The 18,652-nt window shown below is 52.2% G+C and overlaps 1 protein-coding gene across 1 annotated transcript in view; it reads right to left on the bottom strand.

The window, feature by feature from the left end:
• The window catches only part of CAMTA1 (calmodulin binding transcription activator 1), a 698,809-nt gene that overhangs the window by 348,779 nt on the left and 331,378 nt on the right, over positions 1 to 18,652 (bottom strand). Inside the window, exon 4 of the mRNA XM_044420870.1 lies at positions 1,277 to 1,348. Coding sequence (XP_044276805.1) covers positions 1,277 to 1,348 — 72 coding nt within the window. The remainder of the gene's footprint in view (positions 1 to 1,276; positions 1,349 to 18,652) is intronic.

The raw sequence follows: 18,652 nt of genomic DNA, 5'->3' as shown, positions 1-18,652 counted from the left end.
TTAAGCACATTTCACTTGGTGTTGACTATGTTTTAAAGAACAATGGCAACAGCAATCCATCCATCAATCAATCAATCAATCGATATGCCATAAAACCTTATAAGCATCCCATGACATTGGTCTCTCAGTGCTTGCTAGAAAACAAAATGTCAAAATACTTGATTCTGGTGCACAGGAAGATGCAACTGTCCTTGGGTATTCCCTGCCTTTTTCTCCCCTTACCACATCCTGGTTTTCCTCACAAATAGGCCAAGCTACACAAGTGAAAACAACAGAAACCCCCAAAACATGCCTCCAGAAGCAGCGGTCAGGGATCAGCCAGCCCATTTGTAAATGGATGCATGGAACAGACTACATCCATGCCTTATTTTTTTAAGATGGTACCTTTCCATGTTCAGCTTTGCCGCATCACTCATGAGACCAGAATCCAATCCAAAAGGGGGAAAGAGAAGCACTCGCTGCAACCTTGACTTGTCACAGATCATCTCCATGCCCAGGAGAAAGCTGGGAGGTTTCCCAGGAACCGCGACACACCAGAAACAAGAAGGACTGTAAAACGCTTCCGCCAACAGTCGGTGAAAGGCAGCTGGGAGCTCTGCAACAGGGTGCAATGGCTGCGACCCTCCTCCCGTCCAGCTCTGAGTCCTGTACCTGGGACAGCAGCTGGATGGGTCTCAGGTGGGCCTGCAGCCGGAGCTGGCCAATGAAGGAATTGCAGGGGGGCTTTTCCAAAGTGACACAGGTTCAGGGGACATTTCCTTACAGCCAGCGGAAAAGCTGTTAAGCTGAGCTCGCGCAAGGTAGATTATGCCTGAGTGGCAAGCCATGCTAACCTTCATCTCCAGCTCACTCTGTTTCTGCTTTGCCTCTAGCTTGACCCTGAAAGAGCTCATTGCTTTTACACCTTCAGAAGGAGCCCAAGGAAACGGCACCCTCCTCTTTCCCTCCTGACCCAACCAGTTTCCCCGCATGGCCAAGGCTCTCAGCAGGTCATCGTCTAGTCTCTGGTACAAAGACATCGGCCTAGGACTGCGCAGGCGCATGTCGCTGTGGCTCCATAGTTATCTCCTTCACCAGACTGACACGCATCTCAACAAGAGCCAACAAATAGATATTTGTTAAAAGGGAAACATATATTTCATTTCCAAACACAGAGAAACGACAATGCCAACAAAACAATATAGGAAAACATCGTCCCCCGTCCAAAGATAGCTGGATGCATCCATACACTTTAGTAAAACTTCCATCAGAAGGTAAAAATGCCACATTGTCTTACCTGAAGAAGCCAGTAGCACCTTCTGTGGAAAGTGGGGATGATTGAAGAGTGGACGTAACAGCCGTAGAGGCACTAGAGGAAAAAGAAGTTTGGAGTTAGAGGAGGAAGACACAGACTCAGGGGACCACAGGATCGTACAGCTGGAAGCAGCCCGGCAGTCCTGCGGGTCCAACCGCCTGCACAGGCACGGCTTCAGTCACCCATCCAGATTTCCACAGGCCTGACCCTGCTTAGCTTCCAAGATCAGGCAGGATCAGGCGCTTCAGCCTGAGAGCAAAAGAAAAACTGCCTCTTGTTGAACATTAAGTCAGAAGTGTGCTGATCAATATCACTCAGTGCCACACTGGACTATTTGCTGCCTTTTTGTTTTGGAGATTGCCTATTAAATACGGCCAGAGAGAGCTGGCTTTGCAGTCAAGAAGTGGGCAGATGTGGCCAGACGCCCTCCCACCTCAAGGCCTGCTCATTCCAGAGCACTCTCGCAGGATGAAAGGGGCAGCGTCAATTATGCTTGGGACCGGGACACACTGACCTGCGAGCTGAAGGAGGCCCACCCCCTTCTCCTGCCCTCCCTTCCTCTGCAAACACCTGCCTTCTGTCCTCAGGTTTTCATACGTTAAGCCTGTGTGTCTGTGTTTCTGGATATCCAGAAGGGTTCTCCTCTACCCTAAACCAAGTCCCCGTGTCTTTCTTCTGACCTCTTTGAGAACTGAACGCTTGTAAACCGAGGCCTTTGCACGGTGCAGTGAAAGCAAGACTCTTGCTTGGGCTTCTCATTCCCATGTCATCTGCTCAATACTGTGCCCTCAGTTAGCTCTACAGAGCTCAGCCTAGTAAAACTTCAACTGAACTTTTGAGTGTTTTGTTTTCTATTGAGCAGCACACACAGAAGGGAGACTAACGAAATAGCATTAACACTCAGCAACATCGCAGAGCTGCTCTGCTTCGCAGAAGCTCATTTGCATCTGAGCTGCAAGGAGGTGAATCAATAACAAAACATAGCCAAGAAAGAATTCCAGAATTTTCTTCCTATGCTCTCTGAAAAATTCCGCTCCTCTAAGAACTGCCCTCCTGGATCCACTTGTGGCCAACAAATGCTGCCACAAGTTTAGGAGGGGATTTCCCTTTTCAGTGCATTACTGCTGGCAATCAAAGCTAGGCTGCCTCAAATCTGGAGGTCCAAACAGAGATCCAAATTTGACATTTTCTGATGATAACCATATACAGTCCTAATCCTTACTCTGCAGATACACACCTGTTCTGCCAGGCAGGTAATTAGTTCACATCTCCATAAAAGAATACACAACATCAGCAGGATATCGGACTCAAGCCCCTCGAGGCACGTGATGAGAAAGACGCCAGGCCGTGTGTACTCACGGCTCTGGCCAAGGGAGGGAACTGCGGAACCGGCCAGACCTGCCAGCCGGGCGCGAGGGTGAATGGGCTCAGCGGCCGCAGTCGGGGCAGTGGCCGTGCTGCTCGCCCGCGGCTCTGAGCCAGGAAGCTGTGCTGCCATAAACACGGGCAAAGGCAGGTCGCAAAGCTCCCCTGCGGACTAATGCATTTCATACGTGATGTAAGTACCTCTTGGTTTCCCTCAGCTCTTAACCACAGATATTTTTTCTTTAAATAGCAAATAAAGAAAATAACATAGACTGTAATCAGTTTTAGCACTGCTTTCTATTGCATTTTCTTAGTTATTATAAACCATCCCTGGAAATTTGACATAGGTTCGTGGCAGCAATTTTTTCAATGCAAATCAATCAATCATATATCTCTAATACTGAATAGCTGCAGAAATACTGGGAGTTGAAGTCCAACACATAGTCTCTGGAGTGGGAGAGAAGAGAGACAGGGTGCTGGACAAGAGGAAGACAAGTAGGTATATGGGGTCACCACAGTCGATTCTGGATCTTGAGGAGCAGATTTGTTCCATGACTGCCCAGAAATGGGTGGAAAAGATGGCCAACTGATCTGGCTTTCTAGCTGTTGCTCCCAGCCCCCAGCCCCTTTAATACTGCCTCACCAAGCAAGTTTAGCACCCTTCATTGCCAAAGCATTTTAAAATATTAACGCTATTAAGAGCTATATACACTGTAAATATTTTAAAATGAGCTGCTCTGTGTAAATATTAGCAAGCCCCAGATGCCATAAAGCCGAGGATTAAGATAAAGCAGTTTTCAGATAAAGTCAAACTTTTGCTTCCTGCCTCTTTGCTGCTGAAATAAATACCAAGGCTAAATAAGTTATGAGCTGTTACTGCTTCCCCTAAAAATATTAGCTTTTTTTCCTCTGGATTTGCTTGCAGATTCCTTACAATTGTAGAAGATACCATGCAGAAATAACCCGGTGCCCAGATGGAAGCCCAGGGTGGGTGACAGCAGCCAGGACTGCTTCTGCCGCCAGCTCTGGCCAGTGCGGGTTCACGGGAGCTTTGCCAGCTTTTTCATGCTGGACTAATTTCTGGGTTCAGTGGACATTGCCACAGGCCAGCAACATCTTTCTGGGACACTTCTCCACAAAAGAGCTAAGCAGGTGTTATACTGCAGATTGGAGTCCTTCTTGGGCACTGCGATTGCCAGCGCTTGCCTCGATGGGGCACTTCCTACCCGTGCATTTATGCTTTTTCTCTACTGCCATGCTGAAACCAGAGTAGTTTACAACAAATTCTGAAAATCAACAACCGTCGATTAAAAATGTTTTAAAGCACTTGAAACAATGCTATAGCTTGTAAGAACAATAAAACCCCTAGTTGATGAAGCTCCTTCCTGCACCCGGGGTGGGGGGAGTCAGCCGTCCAAGGGAGTGCATCCAGAAAATGGGAGGGAGAGAGAAGAGACCCCCATGTGCCCAACAAATGGGCCAGCAAGGCTCCCTCCACGAGGGCTGCTCCTGGTGACCCTAAGAGCTGGGCAAGTCCATGCTGGGACAGGTGATCCCTCCAAAGGAGGCCCTAAGCCAGCACTGTGGTGCTCGGCCCGGCTCGGCTCGGCTCAGCCTGGCTGCCAGATTCCACCAGTGGAGGCTTCCAGGAGTGCTTTGAGGGAACAGGGTCTCTTCAGCCTGAAGAAGAGGAGACTCTGAGGGAGTCTGTTGGTGACCTAGAGGTCTGTGAGGGGGTGTCACACGGAGGTGGGTAGAGACCTGTTCTCCCCTGCAGAGGAAGGAGGACATGCTCCAACAGAGCAGAGCTCAGGGAACCAAGGTTCAATTTGGATGCCAGGAAGCACTTCCTGACAGTCAGGACCCCGAGGGCGTGGAATGGGCTTCCATGGGAGGTTGTTGAGGCCCCATCGGTGCGGGTGTTCAAGGATAGGCTGGACATGTACATGGTGGGCATGTCGTGAGCGGAGCCGGCTGGTGCCGGAGGTCAGACTAGATGGCCCGGGAGGCCCCTTCTGGCTCGCTCTCTGTTTCTTGGAGACGAGCATTGCAGTGGTCTCAGCCGGAAGCTGCCGAGTTGCGGTCAGGCCCTGTGCCTCACCTCTCCGGCTGGGCTGGCACAGCTGAGTCCCGCTGTGTGGGGCAGGCCATGCCCACCTCCTGTGCATGCCTGTGAGCGCCACTGGTGCTGCCTTCCCTGACGGATCTGCGGGCAGCTTTCCCAGCATGGCACATGCTATCTCTGAGCATCCCTCCTGCTTGTCAGCCAGCTGCCATCCCTGCTGCCTTCGCATTCTGGCTCTGTGGAAGCCACCACGGCACGGAGCTGCTCTGACTAGTGTCGGGGGTGGAAAGATGGGCAGAGGCCAGGGAAGCAGCGATCCTTCCCTAACGCTTTCCAAATGCAGAGGCTGCTCCTGGCAGTCCCCCTGGGCTGAGCTCCCCCAGGCTCAGGGCTTCGGCACTCTCCTTCCCTCGGTGTCCTTCCCGATGCAAAGGGTAGGCGAGGCGGCCCTTGTCGGAGCGGTGCCAGGCATGTGAAGGGGGCAGGGCACCGAGCGGACACGCGTGTTCACGGGGAATGTGGTGGATCTGGGAGTGCCCGTGCCCAGAGGATCAAGCTCCTGGGTTGGCGTGGCCAGCCCCGGTGCCCGGCACTGCAGGACTCCACCGCAGCCTCCCTGGAGCCCGCAAAGCCTCTCCTTGGCGAAGGCAACCCACTGCCTGCCAGAGATCCCACCGGCAAACACGTGCTTGGGTGGGGGCTTCCTGGCCTGCGTCCGCACCACTTCCAACTCCGCCAAGTCCCGCCGCAGCGCTCTGGAGCAGCCTCTGGAACATGGAGTGGGCAAGCCCGGTGAAGCGCCACAAGTGTGGCTGGGTGCATCGGGGTTCAAACGCATGCTATGGATTTGCAGCGCCCTGTTTTTCTTTCCGAAAACAAAACAGCTTTCAATTAAAATGTGATAACGCACTTAAAACAACCTCATAACCCATAAGAACAATAAAAACCCCTAGTTTTTATTGCTATTTTTAAATTTTATCTTCCATACCATTTATGAAGAAATTTGAAATTTTGGATTTTTAAAAAATAAAAACAAACCAAGCAAACAAAAATCTTCCCCTTTCCTAGCACAGAGTCTTGCAAGGAGGAAGGTTTGATGCTGGTCTCAGACACCAGAAGCAGCAACTCAGACAACCCACATGGGATTTGAACCTGGCCCGCTGAGTCAGTGCTGAGTACCCAATGCCCCCACCCCACCTACCCCTCCCTGTAAATTGGCCCTGGAGGGACCAGAGTGGCCCCGACGTGGCCAGGCAATGCGGAGCCCGAGCCAGACCAGGAGAGGGCTGGAACATGAGCATTGTCATCGCCTGACACAGGGTGAGACCACCAGGGCAGAGCAGAGCCCACCTCACTCGGCCTCCACTCCCACAGTGCCCACCAGATGCCTGCGGGGGGGGGGGGCACAAGCCAGTTGTGAGCGCAGCAGCATCCATGTTCCCCAGCAACAGGCAACCCAAGGGTATCTTGCCTCCGCAGAGCTTCATGACTACGCTGATACAAGGAGACTTCTTTTCCATGGTTTTGTCTAATCTCCTCTGAAAGCCATCAAAGCAGGTGGCCACTTCCATAATCTATGTCCTGCATGAAGGCCTTCCTCTCCTCTGTCCTGGACAACCATGCTGGACACCCACATGTCGGCCATCACTTGAGTGGCGCTGGCTTGTGCTGGCAGTGAGACGGGCTGGCCCAGGAGGCCCCTTCTGACTGGCTCTGTTTCCAAGTTTCTGTGAATCTCCTTCCAATCAGCTCCCTTGGGCTCTACTGTTATGGGAGCAGGACAAAGGTGTCTCTCTACTTTCTCTGCACCAGTCATAATTCTCTTCACCTTCATCATGTTGCCCCTCACAGCCCTTTCTTCTTGTCCAAACTGCCCCAGATGGCAGCAGCTTTCTTCACAGGAGAAGTGCCCTGATCGCGGCAGGTTCCTCAGGGGCTCTGCGGCTTGCCTGCTGCCCCCCAACTGCCCCTCATCCTACGGGGTGTTACCCTGGCCTGGCTCCTCGCTCGCCCTGCCATCCTGGCCTCTGAGCATCACGCACCAACTCCCACTAGGGTCACTCCATGGCTGGATGCCTTCTTGCCTCCCCCTGCAGCTTTGCCCAAAGTGTGCGGACTCCCCTCCCCATAGCAGGGGAGGCACCGCATACCTGTAAGTCCCCCGGGCTTCATCTGTTTGCTTTCACTGCACACCTTGCAGACACTTTTAGTGCTGGAACTCTAACCACTTTATTCCCGCACAAGACTTTACCACTTCCAGTTCAGAATCCTTCAGCACCAAACACCCTTTTGGAAATGAAAGAGCAAATCTAGTTTGGAAAGCAACGAAAGCAAGCCTGGCCTTGGATCATTAGAGGGCCCCATAACAGGATTAGCAGGAGGGGAAGATGTCAGTTCAGGTGAGTCATTAAGAAGGACACACACTTATCAGGGAATACACTCAGAGGAGGTGCTGCTTTTGCCACTCAAGATAATCACTCACAAGGGTGGCTTGAATTAAGAAGGATTTTCAAGGCTGCCAGCTTCTGTGGCAGAGTTATTTTTACAAACACAAAATGCTAACACTTAATAATATTTTCAAAACATGCCTTGGGAAAAAATTGACACCCCCTGCTGATAATATGAATAAGAAGGGGGAGCAGATAATATTAGTCAAAGGAAAGTGTCATGTGTTAATCCCATGGCTGAAAAGGAGAAGGAAGCGAGTTCTGTTCATTGCAATGGGAAGCAGCAACTGGCTTCCATCAGTGTGAGCTCCCAAACTCCTCTGACAAATGGCCTTGTAAGTTACCTGAGTCCTCTAGACCCTTTCAAAGCAAGCAAGGACATAGCGGGATGCAACTTCAGCCCCTGTGAAAGCATCTGGATTGGGCAATTCTGGGATAAATGTGTTTTACTTTCAGCCATTGCAAGGGCTTGGCATCACTGGATACAAGGACATCTGTCTGCATTAGAGAGTTTCCACAATGGAAGCAGCTCACATGAACGACTTGGCAAAAAGTCAGGTTCAGTCAGATTGCAGACTGCACTTTCCTAGTCGGGGACAGGAATGGAACCGCTGCAAGCCATTCAAGTTTGTCTCTGCAGTGCTCCAGGAGGCAGCAGGTTGCAGCGGAGCCTTAAGTACGCTTTCGACTTCCGCTAGGCAGGTTCACTGAACCCTTCTCCCTTGTAGGGTCTGTTCTGTTTCACTAACATGAAAGCAGCTGCAGAGTGGAGGCATTTTCATGGTCAGAGACTCCAGAATCGGAGGGTGGCCACAGAACCTCCGCCAAGCTCAGCTGAGCTGGTCTCCAGGGCTGTCCTGGAAAACTGCATCCTACGGAGGTGGGGCTCATGGGGAAACTTTTGCATGATCCTTCAACTCAGATGCCTCAGGGAATGTGAGTTGCACAACACACTCCACGTATGAAACGTTTTTCAGTATTTATCTCGCTCATTTGTAGACATCAGCTGGCTGAACATTATCACGACCTGGGAAGGTACAATGTACAAGTCACATTGTACATTTCTGTACAGATCTCGCACAGTCCCTGAGCCAAGCAGAAAGGTGAAAGTGAAACCATATATTTAAAAAAGCAAAACAGTATGGGGAAGGAGGGACTCAAGGCAAGGCAAATATCTTCTGGTCCTCAGAGGCAGCACAGCTCACATCGTCTCAGGCAAAGTTTTAGCCCCAGTCTGAGCATGTGGGAAGATCAGATTAACTGCAGACCAGATCAGCCAGAAAACCGTGTGGAAAACAAAGGAAAAGTAGGCTCTTTCTTGAGGCTGAATGATAATGAAGATCCAAAAGGAGCTGGAGCACCTCTACTGATATTGGCACCTTTTCTGGCAGAAATAAAAAGACCACTGAACCAGTGCAGCAGGTAAAGTCCTCAAGGCAGAAGGGAGCCTGGGGCCGTGAATATTTGAGCTCCAATGCCCTCCTTTGTTACCCCCACAGCCCATTTCTTAGGAGGAAATGCCCAAACATCTTCACACACTGTTACTCGGAGTGACAGCAACACTGACAGCTCTCAGGGATCAGGCCTGCTTGGCCTCCTTTGGGAATATCTTTTTGGCTGGAGACGCTGCCAGGGACCACATCTGCATGCCAGGACATGCCAGGAGGGCTGCTGGAGCGAGCGAGAGCCTGCCTCCCCAGTAGCCAAACGAATGTCCAAAGGGGAGATCGCAGGCCAGGCTGGAACTCGAGACCGTCCTGCGCATGTTCCCTGGGAGCTGCATGTTGCCACTGACCCTAAAGGCGACGCACAGCCATCCTGGGTTGCAGCCACTGCCAGCCTTGTCCTGTGTGCAGTCCAAGAACTCAGCTGTTGGTTGGCTCTCTCCTTAGGAGCGGTGATAAATTCGGACATGCACATGTTCACTGTGACAGGTCCCAAAGGAAAGCCCAAAACTGTGGTCAGCTGTTCTGGTCCAGGCCTGCACACCAGTTCTAGCAGTTGCATCTCCAAAAGGAGCAGGTCCTTCTGGAAGGATGATTGGCCTTAATTGCCCATTCGAGCCACCCCTAAAGCCTTCATAAAACAAACGAACAAACCACTAGCAACAGTACACTGTTGCTGTGAGAGTTTCCCATCCAGCTATTGTGAGGAGCACAGCAAAGCTCAGTTGGAACAAGGAATCTGGGATGGAGTGGGGGTGCCAACCACAGGTGACACCAGGATCTCTGCTAACAAAAGTGCTAGTCCCTGCGCCCTGGCTCCACTGCACAGCTGGCCAGGAGGGAGGAACTCAGGGCAGTCTGCACACCCGGCAACATCTGCCGTGCTGGTCCCAAACACAACGTCCGAGGGCTTGTTCCCAGTGGTCCCCCAGGCTGAATTTCAGCTGAGTAGTCAAGCTATCAGTAGGCCGTGGAAACCTCTGCCGTGGTAGCTTGCAGGTTCCACAGGGACACTTGGGCAGCTAAGACAGGCCTCTGTACGCAGCATCGCCACCCGTGCATGAGCCCTGGGCAGGCGGCAGAGCAGGGCAGGCGGCAGAGGAAACAAATCTTAATCAATCCAGTCGCTGGAATAAAGACGACATGACTGAAGACTGCAATAAAAATTAAATGCATTTCCAGATAAAAAGACATAAAATTCATGTTGAAGACATAAATTTGGAAAAAAGAGGGGGGTGCTACTTCTTCTTTGGAGGGGCAGAATATAGGATTTTTAAGATTAATAATGTATTAATGGGCTATAAAATGAGATAACAGCGGAAAAAATGGGTAACAAGCTACAACTGGATTTCTAAAAAATCAGAAAGACTGGTAATGCCCAGAGGGAGCTGGGAGGTGGATTCAGCTGGCATGAAGCACTTGGGAACAACTGATGGGGAGGAAGAGCATGCGGATGCCAGAGCGACCATGCCAGGCTGCACAAGGCAGCGGTGGCCAACACGGAAGAGCCGTTTCCACGCACCTCATCCGCTCGGATTCCCTTCTGAGTCTCTGTGCAGCTTCCAGGAATATAGGCTGGTGTGTAAAGCTCACAATGTACACAATGTCCATGATCCTGGTAGTCAGTTACAGCCATTGTTGGTGGCAACCCAGTGGCAATAACCTTCGCTTCTCTGCTTTTAAAGAGCTGGATGGATGAACTAAGCTCTTGCTGAAATTCTTGGGATTTTAAGTTCAAACTTGTTCTGTCCTATTTGGCCAACAGAAGGCCAGACTGGGGAAAGTCTCCTGGGACAGGTTACTGGAAGGCAAGGGAGTTGAGGTGGGATGGAAGGCACTCAAAAGGGAGGTGTTGGAGGCGCAAGCCTTGACGATACCTCTAGTCAGTAAGGTGGGGAGGCGGAGGAGAGCGCCGCCATGGATGCAAAAGGAGGTGGTTAGGGGGATTAGATGAAAGAGGAACCTCCGTAGGAAATGGGTACTGGGGGAAATAGACAAAAGGGTATACCGGGAGGAGGAGGCCCATTGCAGAAGGATTCTTTGCAAGGTTAAGGCCGATTACAAGCTGAGACTTGCAAAGAATATCAAGAGCAACAAAAAGGGCTTCTATCAGCACGTAAATAGCAAGAGGAAGGGGAGACAAGTAGTGGGACTGCTAAATAAGGAGGAAGCTGATCCAGTGACTAATACAAGGGAACAGGAACAGATGCTAAATGACTACTTTGCCTCTGTGTTCTCCCCAAAGCAGGACGGGGGAGATTAGATGAGGCCGAGAACTTAAGGGCACAGATTAGAGTCACCCACCAAGAAGTCAAGGGGCTCCTCAGGGCAGTGAGCTTTACAAAGGTGCCAGGCCCTGACGAGTTACATCCGAGAGTACTTTGAGAGTTGGCAGGGGTCCTCTCATGCCTGCTGGCCTCTGTTTTTGAGGCCTCGTGGGACTGGAGGGTGGCGTCAGTGGTCCCAATTTTCAAAAAGGGTAGTAGAAGGGACATGGGAAATTACAGACCTGTTAGCCTTACGTCCATTGTAGGAAAAACAATGGAAAGGCTCATAACAGTGAGAGATCTAGTGATGCTAGATAGGGAAGGGAGGCTGGCAGCCACACAACACGGCTTCCGCAAAACAGGTCCTGCCAGACAAACCTTGTGGAATTCTATGACAAGGTTTCGCGATGACTAGATGGAGGGGATGCAGTGGATGTGGTATACCTGGATTTCAGCAAGGCCTTTGACAAAGTGCCCCATGATATCCTGGTGGAGAAACTGAGGATTTCTGGGATACACAAAAGCACTGTCCGGTGGATTAGGGCATGGCTGACTGACCGAAAGCAGAAGGTAACCATTAGTGGGGAATCATCGGGATGGCGGCCAGTGACAAGCGGGGTCCCCCAGGGCTCTGTCTTGGGGCCGATTCTGTTCAATCTTTTCATCAATGACATGGAAGAAGGGGTGAACATTCTGCTGATCAAATCTGCAGATGATACTAAAACTGGAGCAGTGGCCACAACTGAGGAGCAGGTACTCCAGATCCAAAAGGATCTGGACAGACTATGGAAGTGGGCAGGAGACAACAGGATGGCGTTCAATGTGGATAAGTGCAAGGTCTTGCACTTGGGGCACAGGAATGGGTGTCATAAGTACAGGTTAGGGGACAAGTGGCTGGAGAGCAGCCCTTGTGAAAGGGACCTCGGGGTGCTGGTTGACTGCAGGCTCAACATGAGTCAGCCGTGTGATGCGGTGGTCAAGAGGGCGAACGCCACCCTTGGTTGCATAGCCAGAAGTGTGGCTTCTAGATCAAGAGAGGTATTACTACCACTCTATACGACTCTGGTTCACCCGCAACTGGAGTATTGTGTTCAGTTTTGGGCCCCTTGTTACAGGAAGGATATAACCAGGTTAGAGTCAGTGCAGCGCAGGGCCACAAGGCTGGTGGCCGGTTTGTAGCGGATGCCGTATGAGGCAAGACTGAGAGAACTGGGCCTTTTCAGCCTGAAGAAGAGGAGACTCAGAGGGGATATGTTGGAGACATACAGGTATGTGAGGGGGTGTCACACAGAGGTGGGTAGAGACCTGTTCTCCCCTGCAGAGGAAGGCAGGATGTGCTCCAACAGAGCAAAGCTCAGGGAGCCAAGGTTCAATGTGGATGCCAGGAAGCACTTCCTGACAGTCAGGACCCCGAGGGTGTGGAATGGGCTTTCACGGGAGGTGGTTGAGGCTCCATTGGTGAGGGTGTTCAAGGATAGGCTGGACGTCCACATGGTGGGCATGAGTTGAGCCGGCTGGAGTCAGGGGTCAGATTGGATAGCCCAGGAGGTCCTTTCTGACTCACTCTGTTTCTATGTTTCTATTTCTGCCCAAGATTGTATCTAGTATTCATTATGTGCTGCTGCTGCTGCAGTGTGCCATCAAGTCATCTCTGAGTTCTGGTGACCCTGTGAATGAAAACCCTCCACCATGTCCAATCCGTGACAGCCCTGCTCAACCCCTCTAAATTCAAGCCTGTGGCTTCCTTTATGGAGTCCCTCCGTCTCCCAGTTCTTCTTTTCTTCTTCTGTCCTGGACTTTCCCTGGCATGCTTGCTTTCTCCGGGGAGTCTTGCCTTCTCATGATGTGCCCAAAGTATGACAGCCTCAGTTCTGTCATTTCTGCTTCCAGAGAAGGTTCTGATTTGATCCAGGGCCCCCATGATTATTTTTCTGTTGGTCCCCGCAAAGCTCTCCTCCAGTCCCAGGGAAATGGATGCTTTGTGCACATGTCCCCAGTGTGTATGTTCTAAACACAAATGGTTTCCCCAAGCACCGAAGTACTAAAGCGCAGTTTTGGGCACTTTTTCACATCCACGTATTTTGTGCCCCTGACGATAATCCTGGATCCAAGCTCATTCCTCATCCATCTCTGGTGAAGATGAATTAAGGAATATGTGTCCATCAACTTGAGGGAGCCAGTGTGGCGTAGTTAAGAGCATGGGACGGGGACTCAGACAATCCGGGTTCTAGTCCCCACTCAGCCATGGAGCCGACTGGGTGACTTTGGGCCAGTCACAGACTCTCAGCCCAGCCTACCTCTCAGGGTTGTTGTTGTGGGGATAAGATGGAGGAGGAGAATGATGTAAGCTGCCTGGAGCCCTTTGTAGGAAAAAGGCAGGATATAAATCGATAAATAAATAAATAAATAAATCTTACTGTATTAGGGATTTTAGAGGATGAAGAGCCACCCTCTTCCCAATTTGGCAAAAGGAGAATTCATTGGACAAATTTCACTAGTCATGGCTGCTTCCTTTTAAGATACAAGCACATTTATGCATCAGCATGATTTATCTTTATGAAAGTGGATTGCTTACCAAGCAAGGCCAGTCCATCAAACCACCTGGGTTCCCACCAAGAGAAATGGGCTTTGTTCATGCCAGAACCCAGACACCCCATTTCACTAGACAGAACCCCAGTTGCAGGCGTGCCAGGCGGCCTCAGCAGCAAGCCTCCCCTCCTAACTGAATGCTGTCTGGACAACCACAAGGAAGGCTGGACGGGGACGGTTCCCCGGACCCTGCTGTGGTGGATGCCTGGACCCTGCCAAGGAAGCAGCAGGTTCTAGTGACTTCTTATGACGGGCACATTAATGCTAAACGAGTTCATTATGATCAGTTCATCACAATGAATTAATGACAGAGAAATGAAAGCATCTCCCTGTTTACTGCAGCCAATCATGAAAAATTGGATTTCCAGTCATTCTGAATGAACTGCTGAAACATTCATGGAGAAGGACCATGAAAGGGTGAGGCAAAGAAGATGCACGTGCAGCTTCCTTGCACAAAGGCACTTCTGCAACGGGACAGCAGCTGTCGGGGGCCATCCAGCTGATGGAGCCACTTCTCCGGAGCACCCAGGAGCTTCTGGTTCGCCTCCATGCTCAGCTGGAGGCAGGAAACAGCCCTGCCCCAGACCCCTTGCAACTCCACCCCGGGCTCAGACTGTGACCTGGGCCAGTAGAGAAACAGCACAGAGATAACCTTGGCTCTCTTGCATCACACGGCAGACTGGATAACCCCAAGGTGGGATCCGGGTTGAGGGTCTGTGTTGCCATGTGAAAGAGCAAATGTTTCTTTCATAAGTCACAGTGCCAGGCAAGTTGTCCTCTTCTGCCAAAGTTTAATCCTTCTAGTAAAGTGTTTCACGTTTTGCCAAAAAGAAAATGCCAAATGTTGATTTAATGTCCTCCAAAGGCACATGAAATTTCTCACAGGAGTTTCTGCTCAAACATTGGTCTTGTCTGGAAACAAAACTCCCCCAAGGAACAGGGCACTTTATAGAATAGCCAAGGCAAGAGAGAGCTCCAAACAAGCACTGGTGATCTAAGTGTCTTGCCTGAAAGCAGAGATATGAGGATTTCCCCGTTCTGCGCTTTTATTATTCTTCCAGTGGCCCAGGCCCAGGCCTTGCCAAATTCTGTGCTCCAAAATTCCAGTTTAGTTAAGAGAATTTCTGAAATCAGTTGTGGAACTGGAACATTTGCAGGTCCCTTAAGCTTCTGCTTCCTTTGCTCCCTTAGCAAGTCTCCCTCGTGCATTTGCAGGTTGTGCGTGCAATCCCAGCCCACACACCGGCACGGCCTTGCAAGAGAGGGAGGAGGCCCACTCGTCCTGCCCATGCCCCGGGAAGGCACCTTGCGGTTACTGCATCCCCGGCGAAGGGCTGCCCAACCCCCAGCCAAGGAGGACACTTGGCCCCCGTCCAAGGCAGCCCGTTCCACCCGCACACTGCAAAGACATAGAGCGAAAGCCAAGCCCGCCTCTGGCGGGGTTCGGTGTGTGACTGCCGCAAGGGTCTCCCTGCTTTCTGCCAGGCTTTGTGCCACGCATGCCTGCACACGGAGGAGACGCAGTGCAGCCTCGATGCAAGGCTCCACTTGCTGCCTTGCAGTGTTTATTAGTGCGCTCACTGCTCAGGTGGAGGGGAAAGGGACAGGAAGGCACTGAAGGCGCTCCAGGCAGTGCCCGCAGTGTGCAGCACTCTCAGCAACATCCAGAAATAAGCAAGTCAAGCCCCAGAGAGAGGAATTCTGGAAACGCCCCTAACTAAGGTGGGGAGTGGGAGGAGGAGGAGGAGGAGGAGGAGGAGGAGGAGGCAGGCAGCATACTGCAAGTGGAAGAAAATGATACTTTCTGCGCCAAACTAGAAAGGGGACTCTCTAGTGGGACAGGAAGGTGATCGGCACTATGCCACCAGAGCTGCTGATGGAGCGCATGCACAGGTGTGTGTGTGTGAGGGGGGATTAGTGCCATAGGATGCGCTGTGACACCCCCTCTCCTTCAGCCGCGCTCTTCGTCTGCCTGCTGGCTTGGGCCTTCGGAGAGCTGCCCTACCCGTCCAGGGTGCCTCTTCCATCCCTGCTTGGAGCAGAAGGCCTCTCTCCCCTCCACATGGTCCCTGCACCAGCAGAAGTGAAGCAGTGTCCAGTCAGGCCCACTTATAATTTGAAAATCGATGCTTGCTTGCCGGTGTGAGGCCTGCTGGCGAGATGCCCGCTTACCGTAATTTAATATTTCAGTCAGCTCTCCTCTGTGTTGGTTCCTGTTCTCCTGATGCACACAGAGTGGCCTGGTTGCCGCACGATGGGACAGAGGTGCTCCTGCTCCCGGAAGAGGACCCGATTAGCCTCACAGTGGGCTCCTCCTCCACAAGCTGCAGCATCGGCAGGTGCCAGGCCTTGCAGGGAGCGGGACAGAGCCACGAGGGGCCCAGCTGGGAAAAGGCGGCTGCTGTGCTGCAGGCCGCCTCCTGGACATGGGGCTTCCCTCTGTGTCTCTCCTGGGGAGTCACCATCCCACAGAGAAGCACCGCTCCTGCTTCTCAGTTTGGGATGAAAGTAAGTTACTGGAAGGAAGGACTGGGGATGGAAACCCGCCCCCAGCTTCCTTCCCCTACCCAGTGCCCAGACGGCAGCTCCCATAAGGCCACACTGCCTGGGAGGCATGGGGGCCATCCAGCATGCCTGGGGGGTGCCAGGCTGGAGGCAGCTGCCATGCTTGCCTTACCTGTGTGGTCGATCCTCGACCTGCCCAGACCACCCAGCACCTTGTCCAGCATCTGACTTTGATCCCCAGCATCGCTGCACACAGCCTGTGACGTTTTGCCCTCCGATTCCCCCTCTGCACGTGGTCCTGGGGAAGAGAAGCCTGGGACCACACTTCTCCAGCACCCAGGAGGCTGCTGCACCGAGTGAGGCCAGGCGCGCCTCTCCATCATCCCAGGTGCGGGACCCAAAATAATGAGCTCAGGCTGTTGGATGCCATGTTCCGGCTGAGTGTCAGGAAGAAAGTCCTACTGTTGGAGCAGTTAGGCAAGGGAGCCCATGGCGAGCGGGGTAATGGCCTCTCCCTCGCTGGGGCCATTCCAGAGGCAGCTGGCCAGCCAAGGGGGACACTTTCATTTGGAGTGTGCCTTGACCGGGGGTCCAACTCAACAGCAGTACAGGCACCTCCTAACTCTACTATTCCACAATTTTGTGATGCCATTTTCTGCCTTCCAAGGGTCTGAACACTCCCAGAGACAGATTCTGATTGTCACTGCTCGGCAGAAGATATTCTGTGGTGTCTCTGTCTGGCCGCTGTTGCACAGGAGGCCTGCCTAACCTGGCTGCAAGCGTTTTTTCCCAGTGCATTCCAGCTACCTCGTTCAAACTGTGCATGGACCATAATACCAGAGTTTCCGGAAGAAACCACTCTTGCTTTTGCCTTCCCAGTGATGCACGCGGAGGAGCATGAAATGTTCCCTGCTGGACCCCCTTCAGTCCATGGGCTGAATTCCATTTTGGAAGCTCTTGGGGGGTGGCATTCCCATGGTAAGAGGGGCAAACGGGCAGACATGCCAAACATGCCAGCACACTGGCGCTCAAAGCGACAACATTGCCCGTAACTTGCCCATAACTAAGCCTTAGGAAAAGCCTTTCAACTGCTTGGGGGGGGGTGCACACAAAGCCAAGCAATCCGCAAGCAAGCAGTGGCCAGGGAAAGGGGGCAGCGGGCAGGGGAGTGGGGCCCCCAAGGCCAGACTGACTACAGCCCTGAAGGGATGCAAAAACTGCTAACCTGCGAATTCTGGTTGAGTGGATCACAGTCTGGAGGCTCCTGGAGCACAAAGGGGAAACATGGTCTCCTCTCCTCTCCTCTCCTCTCCTCTCCGCTCCTCGAGGGAGACAGGTGCTCATGGCCAGGCTGCGTGGGCCAGGCCTGAGCCACTCCGTGCCGCTCCTCTGGGTCAGAGACCCACCCAGGAAGGGGGAGGAAGCAGGACCAGGCACGGGGGGCTGGCAACGTGGGAAAGGCATTCTGGGGCAGGGCAAGGGTCCATCCAGTCCAGCACGGGGCCCACAGTGGCAGCCAGCTGCACACAGGATCCCTCCAGCGGGAGGGGTGCAAGACCCCCTCCTGCCCAGCTCCTCGGCAGCAGGTGCACGCAGGCATGGCACCTCTGCTAAAGGGGGCAGCCCATAGGCAGCAAGGCTAGTAGCCACCAATCACCTCCTGCCGCATGACTCTGTCCAGTCCCTTTCTAAAGCCATCACCTCTTCCTGCGCAGCTAATTCCATGGTTCAATTCTATGCTGTGTGAAGAAAGCCATGCATCATTTTAGACACCTCTATCAACTTTTTTTCTAGGCTGACCAGTCTCAGTTGTCTGCCAGGGGCTGCCTGGCAGTTCTGTTTTATATTCCGTTCCTAATTATGCCTAGCACAGAGTTGGCCTTTTTCACAGCAGCTGCGCGCTGGGCTGACACTTTCATCGAGATGTCCACCACTACCCCAAGATCATTCTCAGGCTCTGGTCTAACAGTGACTATCAACCTTTACTTGAAGTTGGGAGTTTTTCCACCAACATGCATTACTTTACACTTGCTTACTCTGAAACGCATTTCCCATTCGGATCCCCTTCTCCCAGCTTGGAGCCATTCCTTCGGAGCGCCTCATCATCCCTTTTGGCTTTAACCACCCTGACCTGTTTAGTGTCTTCAGCAAACCTGGCCACATCACTGCTTACCCCTGATACTAGAACATTTATGAATGGAGTGAAAAGCATTGGTTCTAACACAGAACCCCGTGGTAACCCACTGGTGACATCTCTCCATTGGGAGAAACTGCCATTTGTTCCGACCCCCTGTCTTCTGTTCTTTGACCAGTCAGTGATCCACAAGATCGTCTTCCTTGCTCCTGCAAAGGCTGGAGTCACCTGGAAAGCAGAGACGTCTCGCAAGTCCACACTAGCCAGGAGAAGGGAGGCCCTGGGAAGCCTGTGCTGCTTCTGGCCAAGCAGCAATGGCAGCCCCGGCCAGCCTCAGCAGTTCCACGCATTTTGTTGCTGTTGCTGCAGGCAGCAGCAAAGCCCTTTGCACACATTCATAACAAGATGAGCAGGGACAAGGCCTTCAGTGTCAGGTCGTGCCCTCCAATCCCACTTTGTCAAAAGCAGCTTTTGGGATATTGTGCTGCCAATCAGAGGTCAAACCACAGAATTTATCTCTCCTCTGGGCAGGCATGTAAGA

This window comes from Varanus komodoensis, unplaced genomic scaffold (genome assembly GCF_004798865.1).
Source record: "Varanus komodoensis strain SLA01 unplaced genomic scaffold, ASM479886v1 scaffold111, whole genome shotgun sequence".
NCBI lineage: Eukaryota > Metazoa > Chordata > Lepidosauria > Squamata > Varanidae > Varanus > Varanus komodoensis.
This window is presented reverse-complemented; position numbering and strand designations above follow the sequence as displayed.